This window comes from Heterocephalus glaber, unplaced genomic scaffold (genome assembly GCF_053883595.1).
Source record: "Heterocephalus glaber isolate CG9 unplaced genomic scaffold, H.glaber_assembly_v1.0 deba00001481, whole genome shotgun sequence".
Taxonomy (NCBI): domain Eukaryota; kingdom Metazoa; phylum Chordata; class Mammalia; order Rodentia; family Bathyergidae; genus Heterocephalus; species Heterocephalus glaber.
In genome coordinates, this window is record NW_028258317.1 from 25,342,517 (window position 1) to 25,360,137 (window position 17,621).

At 33.1% G+C, this 17,621-nt stretch overlaps 2 protein-coding genes and 1 pseudogene across 6 annotated transcripts in view; 2 read left to right on the plus strand and 1 right to left on the minus strand.

Annotated features, from left to right (window-relative positions):
- The window catches only part of Ift74 (intraflagellar transport 74), a 117,463-nt gene that overhangs the window by 86,072 nt on the left and 13,770 nt on the right, over positions 1-17,621 (minus strand). For all 4 annotated transcript variants that reach the window (XM_021252935.2, XM_021252937.2, XM_087183818.1 and 1 more), the window contains 2 exons: positions 15,252-15,311; positions 14,001-14,062 (listed from right to left, as the gene is read on the minus strand). In XM_021252935.2, the coding sequence (XP_021108594.2) occupies positions 14,001-14,062; positions 15,252-15,311 (122 nt within the window). The remainder of the gene's footprint in view (positions 1-14,000; positions 14,063-15,251; positions 15,312-17,621) is intronic.
- On the plus strand, positions 1,557-12,749 carry Lrrc19 (leucine rich repeat containing 19). Of its 2 annotated transcripts, XM_004838366.4 has the most exons (5): positions 1,557-1,676; positions 5,353-5,442; positions 7,269-7,782; positions 8,661-8,849; positions 9,622-12,749. In XM_004838366.4, exons 2-5 carry the CDS (start codon positions 5,362-5,364, stop codon positions 9,948-9,950), a joined length of 1,113 nt encoding a protein of 370 aa, XP_004838423.1. In that variant the 5' UTR covers positions 1,557-1,676; positions 5,353-5,361; the 3' UTR covers positions 9,951-12,749. The 2 variants fall into 2 exon arrangements, with proteins under 2 accessions (XP_004838423.1, XP_087039945.1); XM_087183819.1 differs by lacking the exon at positions 5,353-5,442 and having other exon boundaries at positions 1,590-1,676; positions 9,622-12,350.
- Positions 16,083-16,978, plus strand: LOC101709788 (ADP-ribosylation factor-like protein 15 pseudogene; annotated as a pseudogene).

Genomic DNA, 17,621 nt, shown 5'->3' on the forward strand with positions numbered 1-17,621 from the left:
ATCTCTCTGGTGTGAGAAACCAAAAGGCTAAATAAGGTTCAAATGAAAAACAGAAGAAAATGCGGAAACAAAGTTTTTGTAAATAAGGAGGAGAAGAAGGGTTGAAGGGAGGGGAGGGGAATTGGGAAAGAAAGAAGAATTAAGATATATCGTGTACAAGTACAAATTCCCTATGATGAATGTGATCATTATGTATACCTAAATTGTACCAATAAAATTAATTTTAAAAAGCATAAAAGGAGCATTTGACTAATCATGGATGCATTTTAGCACTGCAAAATAATATATTAACTATTAAGTATAAAGTTAATAAGAATAACCATCTTGGACCAGGGATTTAGCTCAGTGGCACTGCGCCTGCCTCACAAGCGCAAGCTCCTGAGTTTGATCACCGGTACCACAAAAAAAAGAGAGAATAACCATCTTTATCATATAACACATGAAATATCGTGAGGTATTTTTCTATACAATCAATCATTAATAGGATAGAGAGAATTTCTGAAAAAAATATGTGAGATGTCATTTACTGTATAAATACAACAAGATTTACATACAAAAAGTTTGATTTAACATAAATTTCCAGTTCCAAGATCAGGGTTTCAAAATGATTATTCTTTCACTATGTATTCTCATTCATCCACAGATACCAACTTTTACATTTTTCACAATTACCACCTAAGCCCAGTAACTGTACAAATCCCCATACCTTCTACACACTCATTTCCCACCCATACCCAAAGTAACCCAAACTCAGAAACCCCCCCACCAACATCACCTCATAATAATCAAATATGAGATGAACACAATGAAACCAGACATCTCAATTCATTTTTGTCTCACTGCTGGACTCACTGTCTACCCTTTGAACGTCAACTACTATAGTAAAACAAATGTGTTTGTTGCTGCTATGATTTCTATTGGTACATGACCTCACAAAATTTTTAAGCAAAAAGAATCACCTATTTCAATCTCTTGTTTTATGAATTAAGAATACTAAAGCCTAAAGGAGTTAATCTTTTAGAACTAATTTATTCTAAATGTTATGAATGTTCGCCATCATCAGTGTTTCTTCCTACCATGTCTACTGTAGTCACATGGGAACTAATGTACAGAACTCCATTCTACAGAGGGGCAATTACAGCACAGACACTTTGAGCCCTTTGCTCCTGTTACAACATGGTAGTAAAACAACTAAGGAAGGTGTCATAAAAATGAGTAAACAAAGTTAAATAAGTCAATGGAATACAAAACTTAGAGGTACCTTTTCAATTTGAATCTTTCAAAATACAAAATACCTTTAGAACACACATTAGAAACAATATATCTTTTTAAAGTATACATTCTCAATACTATATACTATATACATTATCACAAAATAAAATTGTTAATATTTTGATAAATTTTTGAAAAATAATTTAAAAACACAGAAATTAAGCAAAACACCTTACTAGTTACACTAAAAATAAAAGCCAGAGATTACTTTAAGAAATTATTCCTCTAGTCAATCTTTTGCTAAGGAAGTCCAGCTTTTTTCTTAATCACTTGTTCATTGGGTACAAAGGTTAAAACGAAGCGAAATACCATCATATGACATAGTTTTTTTTTCTTAGAGTATTGAAGAAACAGAATAAATTTCTTTAGCACACCAATTGCACAGATAAAAGGAAAAAGTTCAGGTGAGTTCCTATATATTCATAGATTTTGTGGCTGTTGCTGAATTTTAAAAAAATTAGTTTGTTAAGTCTATACAATAATCTTTGCCTTAAATGAAATGACAGAACATGATTGAAGTCAGAAATAACATAAATCTGGGATATGGCCAAAGAATCTTTCACAAGTAAAGTTATAATGTAATATAAAGAAACTGGTTTTCAGGCAGGAATAAAAGATTTCACCTAACAAATCAAATTTATGAAATATTTTTGTTATGAAATATGTTAATCATAGAGCATTTTCAAGTGGCTTTTTAACCTCAAAACAAATTAGCAAGATGAAAAGAACCACTTCCATCATTGAAAACACTTGAAGTTAGTGATAATGATTATCTTTAACTTTGTTTTTTTTTCCCCATGAAACATTTCATTACAGTAAGTTTTTAAATTAAAAAAAAAACTATGAAGTAGTTATGAACGGGAATGAAGCTGTTAATCATTTACATCTTACTTCAAATACACTAAATCTTGGCATAAATATCTAAAATACTTAAGGACAAAATTACATATTGATTTTATTTATCTATCTCTATATAAAAATATAAAGCAAAATAATTGTACCTTTTTCACTTCACTGCATATAATACTCATAATATAAAGTAAATAACCTAAGGTTGTACTTGAAACTTCATTAAGAACATGACTTCTTTTTTCAAATGTCTATCATTTGTTTTGGTGTAGTTTTTTTTTTAATTTGTAATTACCCGGCAGGCTATGTAAAAGGTCTCTTAATTTTACAAAATAACTAAAAGAAATGGATATTCTCACATGTTCTCTATTTTTATTAGTTCCTAAGTAATCATTAAAACTTAAAACATTATTTCAAAATAAACTGCAAGTTAAGAAAAAATCTAAAAAGAGAAAAAAGCAAAGTGATTATCTTCTTTTTAAATCAACTTTTTGAAAGGGTAAATTAACTCCTGGACAATTTCCACACATTGTATAATTTACTACGCTGCCAGTATGATTTCTTTAAGATTTATGATTTCTTGCTGGTAATGCCAGCAAGTGCTTTTGTCTAAGGATTAATTCAGCATCATGATGGTCAATGTTCATGTTCTTTCTCAACCTTTCCCCTGTCAAAAGTTACACAAACATGTGAGAAAAGACCATGGACCATGTGAATCAAACCCTATAATGCTTTAGACTTCATGAATACTTTCTTGTACAGAACTCTGAGCTTTTAACTCTAAAATTTATCAAGAGGAAAGAAAAAACTAAGATTCATTTTCTAATCCTTATAATTTTATTTCTTTTAGCATACTGGAGAAAAGAAGTATTATTAAATAGATAAAGACAATAAATACAAGATTGTCCTCTGTTTCCAAGTAGGCTCAGTCTTACCTCATCTCCATTTTCTTCCTTACCTGTTTCTATTCTACAATCAATTCTTACTTAAATCCAGTTAATTTTCTCTATAGCTTATTTGCTTCCTTTAACCATTTCTATTTATCTACAATAACACTTCTCCCTAACCCTTCCTTACTCACCTCTGTATCCCACCAGGGGAATAGGTAAGAACATCACCACACCACAGAGAAGTAACAGAAACAGCCATTAAAGAGGCTGTGCAATTATTCCTAGAGATCATTAAACACAGCTAAACTACCATTTGTAAATGCTTTAGTCATCTCTCTTTTATGGACAATGGTTTGGAATAAGTGATAAGTTTAAATTTATCTGTGGCTCTAATGGGGACTCTACTATAACGTATATCCAAGTTGCTTTTAAAAGTCTAGGAGGCACCCTTACAAGCACAAGGACCCAAGTTTTATCCCCAGACCAAAAAAAAAAAGACCTAAATTTGTTAGGTCTTGTTTGCCTGGCGTGGTGGTACACACCTATAATCAAATGTTATCATGCTGACAATTTCTGGACCATTTAGAGTTCCTGCATTGTCAGCATGAGGTATTCTGGAAATGGAGGAGGGGTTCATTCCTCCCTGCCTGTGCCTAGCCAGTTAATATTCCTCGCCTCAATAGGAGATTAGAGGATTTTCTTTTTTCCTTGTAGAGAGAAAAAAATACAGAGCGAATCTGGGCAACAGGCACAAGTGAGTGAGTACAGGGGCACTGCTGAGATTAAGCTTACACACCCTCTGCACCAGTTATTCTCAGAAAGCTGGCAACTGGGCCTTAACTCTTTAGGCAGGAGATGAGAAGAGTCAAAAGATCTAAAGATCATAACATTTATGGATAAGGGTAGGGATAGAGATGAGGATAGGAGTTCAAGAAAAAAGACAACAAACACAAAAATAAGAAAACAATAGGTTCATGCAACCGGATTCTACAAAGAAAATATTTAGAAAAAAAAAAAGATGTCTTAGGGTTAAAAATGACAGTAATAAGAAATCTTTAGGAGTTTGAAGATAAAGATGTCTTTCAGACACCAGAGCAAAGACAGAGATGAAATGGGAGAAAAAACAGACTTAAAAAAGTCATTCCAGTCCAATACCCAGTTAAAGCAGCTCTGCAAAGAGAAATGAGTTTTAAAAGAAAAGAAAAATTCCCATAACTGAGGGAACACAGCTTTCAGATTAAAAGGGCCAACAAAGTATCCAGTTTAACTGATGAAAACACTCTCACAAACACACAGGAGTATGAAATTTCAGAATACTGATTTTAGACTTTTCAGAATATTGATTATAGATTTTTCATTAAAGGATAAAGAGTGAGAATGACACAGCAATGAAAAAGACAATGGAACAAAGCCATCAACATTTTGAAAATTTATTTCCTAGCTACTCCATTAAAGGATGGCAATAAACCAAAACAGGATTCTAAAAAATAGAAATCTAGGAAAAAGGAAAAAAGAATACCTATAATGAAGGCAGAAGTCAACAACTGTGTAGAAAGGAGGCCTATTGGCTGGCTTTTCTAAATTAGAGAATAGGAGCAGGCTATAGAACAGACTTTTTTAAGCAGGTGAAACAGATTAAGGACTTACTATGTATTAACTATCAAGTGTTTTGCTATGGTAAAGTATAGCCATAAATTCATGGAAAAAAAACCCAGAAGCACATGAAAAGGCCAAATTAATTTAGAAAAAAATGCACAGCAATAGAAAAAGTAATTCTGTTACATGGCTCAGTCACTGATGGCTTAAATATATTTCTGATAATATAAACATTGACTGTTTATCATAACCAAATTTACAAATAACTATGTTAAGAAATGAATGTCCAATATATTGGAAATTAAACTACGAGTGTTTGAGAGAAAGCTAAAGATATTTATCTCCTACCATTGTCAATGGGTACCAATAAATAACACCTAAAATTGAAAAGTCAAAAAGGAGTAATATAAACATATACTTAATATGCATATATAAATACATATTCTTATGAACTTTCTTTGGGCACATATATTAAAACTTTTAAAGGTACGACCAGTTTGCTTTAAAGTTCCTTTCAACAGATCTGGAATTAATGAAACACCACAGAAAATACTGAATGGTTCTCCACAGGGTCTTTCTACTTTGTTAAGATTAGAGTGCAGTGACAGTGAAAGGCAGTATACTGTACTTGTTTCACATTTTAAGAAAAACTAGATTTTAAAGGGAAAAAGGAAATCAATATGTCTTCAATAATCTCTAAAGTTTTAGTCTTCCACTGAGATGAAAATACTCTCTTTTCTATCAGGCCTGCGATATGAAAATCACAAGCATCGTGATCTTGCTTTGGCCCTTCTCCATGCTATTATTATCAAACAAAAGCCAGACTTCTAAAACTGTAAGTTTTTACAGGGAAGGTAGTCAAAATGTTTTCAAAGGTACACTTTCTGTACATCTGCTGTATTTAAATATTCAAAGGCAAAAAACAAAACAAAGAAAGAAAATACAAACTACCAAAATTGACTAGATCTCTGAGCCAGATCCTAATTTGACAAAGGCAGTCTTTGTTTTTTGTTTTTTTCATGAGTTGATTAAAAGAAGCACCCTGTGAGCTGAGTGTGGAGGTGCACACCTGTAATCCCAGCACTTGGGAGGCTGAGGCTGAAGGATTGCCACAAGTTCGAGGCCAGCCCGGACTACATAGTGAGGTCAAGGACAGCCTGAACTACACAGCTAGATCCTGTCTCAAAAATAAACCAAAAAAAAAAAAAGCACAGTGTGATGGCAGCTATTGGGGAAGCTGAGGTAGGAAGACGCCAAGTTCCAGACCAGCTTGAGCAATCAGTAAAACTCTATTTCAAAAGAAAAAATAAAAAGGCTGGGGATGTAGTGCAGTGCTACAGTACTCACCTAGTATGCTTAAGACCCTAGTTCAATCCTCAATACTGCCAAAAAAAGAATGTTGATTAAAGAAGAAATCTCCAAATTTTTACCATAAAGTCAGTAGTTAGTTCTAAGACATAAAAACCAGAGTTTAAAATATGAGAAACATTTTTTAAAATCACTTATTTATGAGGGAAATTATTGTTACTGTCAAGAACTATTTAGGACCGGGGATGTAGATCACTGGGCCACGTCTCCCTGGCAAGTGCAAGGTCCTGAGTTCAATCCCAATACAAAAAAAAGAACCATTTCTTTCACCAAATTTAATCATGGCTCAATTTCTGGTATAAAACAAATACTTCTTTTTAAAATACCAAACTAAAGCCAGGCGTGGTGGCACATGTCTGTGATCCCAGGACTCAGAAGGCTGAGACAGGTGGATCACCACAAGTTTGAGACCTACCTGGGCTACACAGTGAGTTCAAGGGCAGCCTGAACTACACATATCGAGAGCCTGTCTCAAAAAACCAAAAAACTCAAAATAAAAAATCAATCAAACTGATGCCAGGCATGGTGGCACACACCTGTAATCCTAGCACTTGGGAGTGCTGAGACTGGAGGATCACTTTGAGATCAAAGCCATAAGATACTGTCTCAAAAAAAAAAAGGTTATCTAAAATACCAAACCGAGCAATACATGGTGGCTCATGTCTCAGCACTCTGGGAGGCTGAGGCAAGAAAGACTGCAAGTTTAAGAGTCTAGCCTCAGCAATTCAGTGATTTAGCAAGACCCAGACTCAAAATAAAAAATAAAAATGAACCTGGCCTCATTCCCTAGTACCACAAACAAAACAAAACAAAAACACCAAATTTTGAGCTGCTAAAAGAACTTGAATTGAGTATTAGTTTTCAATTAACAGCATGAGGCATTAAAATGTACACATTTTAAAATAATTTCCCCCAAAATGACTACTTTGCACACTAGAATATTAAATAAGTTAGCAGAATTTATATTTAACTTGACATTTATATTTCTATATATAAATAGGAATATATCAATATTCTTTCTGTAATCATAATGGTTGAGAGACACCTGTATAACAACTAGAACTGCCTTGTTTGATCATATCAGAATTTCTTTATTCTTAAGTATTTCATCCCAATACAGAAAAACATCTGCTCCACCTTTTTCACACTATAACATCAAAAGATTAGATAGATTTTTTTCTGGAATTATTTACTTCCAATATCCAAGTGTTTGGTTATGAAATTTTGAAAAATTCTTATTTTTCCTGGTGAATGCATTTCTTTTTTCTTCTTCTTCTTTTTCTTCTTTTTTAGGAAGTCAAATGTAATTTCACGGAAAAGAATTATTCTTTAATTCCAGAGGATATCAATGACAATGTTACTATCCTTGATCTCAGTTATAACCAAATTACTCTGACTATTACAGACACAAGGGTGCTCCAGATGTATTTTTTACTCACTGAGCTCTATTTGACTAAGAATAACATCATTATCTTACATAGTAATAGTTTCAGTAACCTCTCCAATCTAGAAATCTTAAATATCTGTAGAAACTCCATTAATGTAATTCATCAGGATGCATTTGTAGGCTTAAATAAGCTAAAACAGTTACATCTCTGCCAAAACAAAATATCACAACTGGATCCTGACATGTTTGTGCCTCTAAACAACCTGAAACTTCTGAATCTGCAAGGAAATTTGTTACACTACTTTGAAGGACCACAACTCTTTCATCTGGAAATAATAATTTTATATGGAAATCCATGGAACTGCTCTTGCAACCTATTCAATTTGCAGAACTGGTTGAACACATCAAATGTGATACTAGGTAAGCTATCATAATTTAAATTCATCAAAACTAAAATGTAATTAACTTTTGCTGATCTGCTCCAGAAAAATCTCATTTCATTTTTTTTTCTCATTTCATTTTTTTATAAAATGGAAACATGGGCTGGGGGGGTGGAGCCTGGTGGTAAAGAGTGTTTGCCTAGTAGCATAGTGCCTTGGGTTTGAGATCCAGGCCCACAAAAAATTTTTAAAAATAAAAAGGAAACTGTTCCTGTTTTAAAAAAACAAAAACAAAAAACCAGGAAGAAACACTAAAAACTATTTGCTGAATAAATACTTCCTTTACCACCCCCAGAAAAAAACAGATAATTTTTTTAAAAACAGATAATTTATATGTATATATATGTGTAATTTATATATATATACATATAAATAAGAGATGATACTGTCATCTCATGTATTAAGTTTGAAGAGTCAATACATAAGATGTTTTTCTTTTATATATATATATATATATATATATATATATATATATATATATTTTCTTAGGACATCTTGTCATGGAGTAAATAAAGCCAGGTGCCTTACTTTGTTAGCTAAAAACCATGGTCTGCTTCATATCCCAAATGTAATTATAATCTTAATCTTAAAACCTTCACTAACACAGACAAACTAACCAGTAAACAGATACTGTATTTATGCCATGCTGGGTAACTTAGCACCACTCTGTCTCAAAGTAAAAATTTAAAAAGATTTGAGATACAGCTCAGTAGTGGAGCAGTTGCCTAGCATGTGTGACCCTGGGTTCAATCCTTAGTACCACCGAAAAAAAAAGTCAAAAATTCTAGATAAAAATATTTATAACTGTTAAACTATTCTGATTCTCCATATCTTAATTTATTCCTTCTTATTCACTAGAAAATGAGAACATCACCATGTGTAATTACCCAGAAATCCTGAAGTGCTACAGTATCAAAACAGTACCCTACACTGCTGAATGCCATTCAAAATTTACTTTACCTATATCTGAAGATCTTTATAGTAATTTTCAGGCCATTAACAATTCAACTTTTAACATCTCTTTACGCAACTTAACAAGAAATTCAGGTAATATACTTGTTTTGGATATTAACATTATTGAAGGTATATTAAGTAAACTTAATTCTCTTTATCTTTCTCTATTTGAATTTCTATCAACTATGCAAAAGAATAATTCTTCATCTCAACAAAAAATTTACAAAATACTAAGATTCCAGCTGAGGCTGTTAGTTATCCCCCCAAATGCCACTGTGCATTATTTAACTTCTCTGAGTCTTCACTTTTAGTCAAGTCCTAATTCTTACAAGTAAAAATCAGTAATGGTCTCATGTGAGTAACAAAATCTACAAAGACAAGTACAAGTTGACTATCCCTTATCTGAAATACTGGGAACCAGAAGTGCTCCAGATTTTGCATTTTGTGGGGGGTTCTGGAATATTTGCATATACATAATGGGATGGGAATAAAGTCTAAATACAAAATTAATTTATGTTTCATTAAAACCTTATACATATAGCCTGAATATAATTTTACAGTATTTTTAGTTCACCTGGGTTTTGCATGTGACTTGGCACATGAAGTCACATGTAGAATTTCCTACTTGTGGAATCATGTTTGTGCTTAAAATGTTTCAGATTTCAGTGCATTTTGCATTTTAAGGTTAAGGATGTTCAACCTGTAGTTATTTGAGAAAAAGCTATTCTTTCACCAAATTTCTTTTGGCTAAAGAAAACTATAATATATGCTCATTTCTGATACTAGTACTGGACAGTAGGAGAACACACAATTATCATTATTTTATTTTTGTCAAGTTAACAAAATCTTTTTTCTTTCATTCAAGAACATGAATCTCTTGGAAAAAGTTGGGTTTTTCTTGTTGGTGTTGTTGTTACTGTACTGTTGACTTCACTCCTTATCTTTATTGCTATCAAATGCCCAACATGGTACAATCTTCTACTCAGCTACAACCACCATCGCCTAGAAGAGCATGAAGCTGAAGCCTATGAAGATGGTTTTACTGGAAATTCAAGTTCTCTTTCACAAATACCAGATGCAAACTCTGAAGATACTACAGTAATATTTGAAAAGTTACATTCATTTGTGGTAGATGATGATGGGTTTATTGAAGATAAATATATAGATACCCATGAATTATGTGAAGAAAATTAATTTTTCAATGTTTGACTTCTCAAAAAATACAATCACTCCACTCACAGCTTAGACATGAAGATTTTGAAACACAACATACCAAACTATGTATTAATTAGTACAATATCTATGAAGATCAAAAATTAGGTTTTCCTTATTGTATTCAGCAAGCAGGTCCAAATGCAGTACCTGACATTAATATTAGCTAACAGTTACATACTTAATGTACAATACTAGCATTACTATTATCAGCATTATTCAAGACACCATAAAACTAGTATATAGAAGGCCTAAATTATTCACTAATATGAATAGATTTTCATATTAACATTTTTATATAATATGTATTAAATTGTACTAAAGTTCCAATCAGTGAAGAAATAAAGGTTTATATCATGAATCAAGGTGAGGAAGAATGATAGCTTCAACTACAGCCTACAACTGATTTCATGCTCACAGTGTGATTTCATGGATTAGGAAAATATTTTTAAAAGTTCCTAAATAGCAAAACAAAATTTCCTCAAAATTTAGTAGCAATTTAAAACACAGTCACAGTGTTCAGACATAAGGACTAATCATTACTACTGATCACAGTCATAAAGAAAAGCTGTCACCATAATGCACAATTGCCACAATTTATTATCATGGTGGTTTCCAAAGTGGGCATCACATTTATGAATTTGGGGGGTTTTTTTAATGCATTTTTCTGCCTCCCTGGGAAACTACTATTCAGATAGGCCTGTATTGAGGCTGAAGAATCTTTAAGTGGTCCATGGACAGCTGTTTGGGATCCAATACATATAAGAATGTTTCCAAAATTGCTTTCTAGAGCACTAATTTACAGTGAGATATTTGGAAGTATTTATATGAAAATAAAAAGGTATGTGATCAAATTACTACAGGAAACACTGGGTTTAAACAAAGTAAAACAAGATTCTTCACTTTAGGACTAATCTGAGACTTTACTAAACTAAACTCTTCTCTGATTACTCAAGAGCAAAGAATTAAAAATTTTCCAAACTTTCTTCATAACAAAACCCTTTCTTAGAAGTACACCTACTAAAAGCTCACAGTGCAATAATCCAAATAATATACTCTGGAAAACACCAGCCCCAGACTGTAATAGAAAGGATCTACCTGTGGCAACTCATTGAAATTATAACTTGACAGGATTAAGGGACTATACCAATCAGTGGATTAATCTACTGATGTCTAATAGTCTAATGTGCTGTTAGGAGATGGGTCACTGAGTGTCCAGTTGGAGGAGGTGGCCACTGCATGTGTGCCTTTGGAGGGTATATCTCTCCAAGGCGCTTTTCCTGCATGCTCAGCTTCCTGGCTGCCATGAACTGAGCAGCTTTGCTCTACCACATCCTCCTGCCATGTTTCTACCTTGGAGCCAGACAACCACGGACTAAAACCTCTAAAACTGTGAGCCAAATTAAACTTCTCTTCCTTGAAGTTGTGGGTGTTGAATATCTTGTCCTAGCAACAGGAAACCTGACCAATCCACCATATAAAGTGAATTATTTGCTAATTCTTTTGTAATCAATTAGCTGCAAACATAATTTTAAGAACTTACTGATGGAAACAGGAACATTAAAAAACTAAAGCAAAATATTTAATTTTTACCTTCCATATATGGGGAAATTAAGTGTACTTAATACTGTTCACAATAACTTCAAGAAAAATTAAATATTTAGGAGTTAAACTAACCAAGAAAGGAAAAGACTTCTACAACAAAAACTACAGTATAGTACTCTGAGAAAGGAAATTGAAGAGGATATCAGAAAATGAAAAAAATAAATCCCCTGTTCCTGCACAAGCAGAACCAATACTGTCAAAATGGTCATACTTCCAAAACTGTTCTACAGATTTAATGCAATCCTAATCAAAATACCAACAGCATTCCTGACAGAACTAGAAAAAAGAATTCTAAAATTCATATGAAACCAGAAGAAACCCAGAATAACAAAAGCAATGCTGAACAACAAGAGCAAAGCAGGTGGCATCACAATCCTAGATTTCAAATTACATATTTCTTACCGTGTACTAAACTAAAATCAAATAGGCCAAAGATCTAAACATTAAAACGGAAACATTCTGATAGGCAATAAAATAGATAAAACTCTTAATAGACATAGGTGTAGGCAAAGAGTTTCTTAACAGAACCCAATTTGCACAAGAGCTAACGTAAGAATCAACACTTGAGATTATATTAAATTAGAAAGTTTTGTGCAGGGTATGGTGACCCTGCAATCCCAGCACATGATGTGGTGGCTGAGGCAGGAGGATTGCTATTAGTTCGAGGCCAGCCTGGGCCACACAGCGAGTTCAAGGCCAGCCTGAACTACACAGCAAGACCCAGTGTCCAAAATAAAAAAATTAAAACATTATCCACAGAAGAAAAAAAAAAGCAAAGTGAAGAGGCAACCTACAGAATGGAAAAAAATTTTTGCCGGCTGCTCTTTAGACAGAGGACTAACACCTAAACTATATAAAGAACTCAAAAAATTGGAACCCCCAAAATAAACAAACCAACTAAAATATGAGCAACTCTAATATAAAAATCATATTTCTCTCTTTTGTAATCTGAACAAAATCCATGAAAGATGGTTCTTTCATTCCTATGTAAACAAGTGATTAAATTTAGTCTGTGCAGTGAACAAGAGTTCACATGCATTCTTCTATAATGCTGGGTTGTGTTGTGCATCATTTAAAACATTTTGTATGTTTCTTCTTATCTTTGTATACACTATGTTCTTGAATAATGTTCCTTTGTCAAGAGAACTGTGAGAAATAAACTATGTGGATACTGTCTGTTTATATTTTTTTTAAATGAGCAACTGTAATGAATAGACACGTCTCAGAAGAACCACCATCGGCTGACAAATACATGAAAAAATGTCCAACATCTCTGGCCATTAAGAAATGCAAGTTAAAAGGCTGGGTTGCAGCTCAGTAGTAGTAGAAATACAAATTAAAACAACACTGAGATTCCATCTTACTCCAGAAATAATGCCTATAATCAATAAATTAAATAATAACAAATGCTAGCAAGGCTGCGGTGGAAAAGGTGTCTTTTTATATTGTTGGTGGGAATGTAAATTAGTACCACCACTATGGAAATCAGTATGGAGATGCTTCAAAAAACTAAAAATAGAAATTCCATTTCACTAAGCTATTCCCACACTAGGTATCATCCCAATGGAGTTAAAGACATGATATTTCAATAATATATGCACACTTGTGTTTATAGCAAAACAACCCTTAATAGCTAAATAAGTGGCCTCTATGTCCATCCACAGATGAATAGATAAAAGAAATTGTGGCATTTATACACAATGGAGCACTATTCTGCCATAAAGAAGTATACGCTTGAGTCATTGGTTAAAAAAAGGATATACCTTGAGACCATAATGTTAAGTAAAATGAATCAGAAACACACATGGTTTCTATTTAATGAGAATCCCAAACTATAAGTAAATTAAGGAGCAAAATAAAAGAGATAATAAGAAACAGAGACAGATCTTTTGAAAATGGGAAGGAATTAAGTTGCCTTACGTACAAGTACCAACTCCACATCATGAATGTAATCATCATGTACTTCAAACATGTACTAATAAAAATTTATTCATAAAAATAAAAAATAAATCTCTCCTTTCAGATGCAGATGTCAGATATTTTGTTTCAGTGATAGTAAAGTGACTAATATAGTGTCTTTCATTAGATCAGTGCTGTAGTATCATAATTCAAATTAGTTAAAGGCCTAGGTTAAAATTGTAAATAGTAAGTGCCACCACCTGCCTCGCAAGCGCAAGATCCTGAGTTCGATCTCCAGCACCAGAAAAAAAATTTGCAAATAGTAATTATAAAGACATTTTTACCCACCTTAAGTGTGCAGAAGCAGAAACCCTATTCATATAATCTACAAAGTAATTTTATGTATATAAAATGTAGCTATTTAGTGGTATAGTAAAATAACAGGTACAAACAGTAAATATCTATTGTAAATATCTATAATAAAATTCACTTATAAATCTGTTTGATTTTTAAATGGGTTTAACTTACGCTTGTCTTTCAGTAAATATGACATCCATACTTTGTGTTTCTCGATCATTTTGAGCTTTAAGCTAAATAAAGAGTTAACATCAAAGTTAGTGATTAAAAAGTAACCATTAAGTCAAACTCTTTCTTTAAAGGTTATTCTGGTTATGAATTAAATGAGTACAATAATCCTAATTCTACATGTAGTCTACAGCCATACCACCCTGAACACACCTGATCTCATCTAATTCTACATGCGAAGTTCTATAAAAATGTACAGTAATTATTTCATTTATCAAAAACCACTAGATTTAAAAGTCTTTTTAACAAGCATCATAATCTCATACCAAAAATATTCATTGTTCTTTAGTGATCTATCAGACAATCAAATGTAAACTTAAATAAGTAACGTTTCAAGAATTTCTTGAGTGTTCAATAAATAATTACTGGCAGTATGTTGAATTTACACCCAACATAAGTTTTAATCATAAAGCATTCAGGATTTACCTGAGTATTCCTAGTTGACTCTAAATAGCTAACAAAACACATAAAAATCTTTTTAATTTTTATTCTGGCCTTAAAAGACATTGTTTAATTTGTGAATTCTCCTATGTTCTAACAATAATAATTAAATTATCAAGGTTTGAGAACTCCAGATTTAGAAAAGTCATTTTATAAATTCTACATTTTCACAGATAGTCTCTAATTATGTAAATAAACTATAAGCTATGTAAGTTAAGACATAATATTTTTTTCTCCAAATGTTTTAATCCAAATAAGCTATATATTAGCAGTTTATTGTTTTCTACCAAATAATCTGAGAACATGGAACACAAATTCTCATTTACCATTCAAAGGTTAAGATCATGTCTGGCATTGTATCTATTCATTTTTTTCTCTTTGTTATAAAAACAGTGAACCAGTAGCATTTATCTCCATTGAGTACTAGCTTCATTTGTACAAAAATTAACCGGAAATATTGCTAACTAGTGTAGTAGATATAGGAGCAAATATGTAGATGGAATTTTCTAATGTTCAATGCAAGTAAAACCAGTTTAGAGGGCTTTGTAGATACTGTAGTGTCCACATAGGAGAGACAATCAAGAGAGAAAAAATTTTAAAAGATCAACTAAGAATTCAACTATACCAGGATCAGAGTACTTACCCATCTCTAAGGTCCATTAGGTTTTATAAACTATTTCTAGATATAAATGCTTTATTTTGGAGGATATGATTTTATAAAGATCTATTGCTTACATTTATAAATTTTCTTACCATGTTGTAATCATGCATTACTTCTTCCATTTCAGTATTGGTATTAAGTTTATCTACCAACTACAAAAAAAAATACACAAAAAATCCTATTAGTGTTAAGGTTTTATATAACTCAATACAAGTATTCAATCTCATGAATGAGAAGTAATTTAAGTATTAATATTTCTAAGTGTCTTATCTTTTAAGAGAAAAACAAATATTGAGCCACCCTAAGTAAGCATATTCAGTCCAATGTTTCTGTCCAATAACCAATGCACATTTTAGTGTGGGGCAATAAGCTCTGAGCATGTTAGCACACGCCTGTAATCCCAGAACTCTGGGAGCTGAGACAGAAGGACTGGAAGTTCACGACCAGCCTGGGCAACTTAGCAACTTAGTGAAACTCTATCTAAAAAATTAAAAAATGTGGAAAGGGCTAAGAACGTAGCTCAGGGCTAAAGCTCTAAGTTCAATCCCCAATACCACACAAAAATGAAACCAAGGGGAAAAAAAGTGAGCATTAATAAAACACTACAGATCTTATCTTGAAGAACTTTACCTCCTCTGAAAAAATGGCTAAACTTATAAAGGTCTAGAAAAGTCAAATCTGGGGCCGGGGATTTAGCTCAGTGGTTTTGCGCAAGGACCGGAGTTTGTTCCCTGGTAACAAAAAAATAAAAAGTCAAATCTGTCACTCTTTCATCTTTTTTCCCAGAAGAAAAGTATGTTAACAGATTTACAAATCTACACTAGCAAAACCATGAAACTTTTTCTACAAAAAAAAAAAAATCAGGCTATCATGGCTTTCCTTAGGGTAGCCCACCCTGCTTTCTCCAGAGTATTTTATCTTGCTTTTTCCTCTTTTACTCAGACCAAGCTCACTCTGCCGAGCCAGTTTCTTCCTCACTCTTCACTTTTACTTTTTCAAATAAGGCACGAACAACACACTAGGAAGCCTATTTCAAAAAAATGACAGGCTTTTTTTCCGGGTTCAGAGCTGTCCCGGGTGCTTTAGGTTGCCGGATGTCTGATCTCCGGCTAACTGAGGTGTTTCTATAGATGGATTATCTGTGTTTTAGAGCACTTTCCTGCAAGGGATCACCCCCTTCAAGACCAGAGTATGACCTGGTAAGCACAGGCCTCACAGGTTCTGGCAAGACCAGTCTGCTGGCAAAGCTGTGCAGTGAAAACCCTGAGAATGTCATGTCAACCACAGGTTTTAGTATAAGGCAGTCCCATCCAGAATGCCATCTTGAATGTAAAAGAACTTGGAGGAGCTGATAATATCCGAGAAATATTGGAGTTGCTACTACCAAGGATCTTAAGGGGTAATATTCATATTAGTGCTTCTTCAAAGGATGATTTAGAAACTGCTAGAAATGAACTGTACTCAGCTCCTCAGCACCCACAGTTATGCACTTTATCCTTTTTAATATTGGCCAATCATCAAGACAACCCAGCAGCACGCTCAGTGCAAGAGATCAAAAGATATTTTGAACTTGAACCACTTGCACGAGGAAAATGCTAGATTCTGCAGCCCTGCTCACTGGATAGCATGGATGTGCTGAAAAACAGCTTCTCTCAGCTGATAAGTTTGTTAGAAGAAAAAGACCATGAAGCTATGAGAATGTGAATCTAGCAGAAAAATATCAAGTTCCTAAAAGGCCTTGGACCTATCATGTTAGTTTCTCGTTTTAATTTTATATTGTTATCAGGACTATCATGACTCCACTATTTTCTGCTAGTTATTTCAGGCTCTCTTCTCTCTTAAAGTGAATATTCTGTAAGTCAGGTGAATTATCATCAGCATTAATGTCAAGTACATTACTGAGAGAGAATTTATTCTCTGTTTACCACTAATTATCTCACTCTTCCTTCTGTTGTTCTGAGCATCTCTTTTATACTTTGTGCAAAAATGGATGGAATTCATTGCTCACAGAAACCAAATTCCTTATGAAGAACTCAAAAAGACTCAGTACCTTGATGAAGTTTCCCTGGTTTGGGAGTGGAGTATTGTGTCACTGGAACTCCACATTAATATGTATGTCATTTTTCAAGATCTCTTGGGGTCTGTTTCTTTTTTTTTTACTCTTATCTTATTTACTTTTTTATATACTGACCTTATAGAGTATGAGTGAAAAATGAGTACCCAAATTTTTTATTTATCATTGTATCATAAAAGAATATCCTGCCATAGTAAATTTAGCTTTGAAGAACTTAAATACCAGATGCACAATGTTTCCTTGATTATATCTGAGGTCTCACTTTCTTCCCTCCCCTCTTTTAAGACCAAAGACACTGATTTAGATTTTGAGGAGTTGAAGGAAATTTAGGCACAATGCATGCCTCACTAATTACATTGAATTATGCCCTTAAATATTTTTAATGCAA

Excerpts from the sequence above, each read along its gene's own strand:
- Lrrc19 (XM_004838366.4), top strand. The coding sequence starts at position 5,362 with ATGAAAATCACAAGCATCGTGATCTTGCTTTGGCCCTTCTCCATGCTA. Across the intron at positions 5,443-7,268 it reads AAAGCCAGACTTCTAAAACT|GAAGTCAAATGTAATTTCAC; the intron begins GTAAGTTTTTAC and ends CTTCTTTTTTAG. Across the intron at positions 7,783-8,660 it reads CACATCAAATGTGATACTAG|AAAATGAGAACATCACCATG; the intron begins GTAAGCTATCAT and ends CTTATTCACTAG.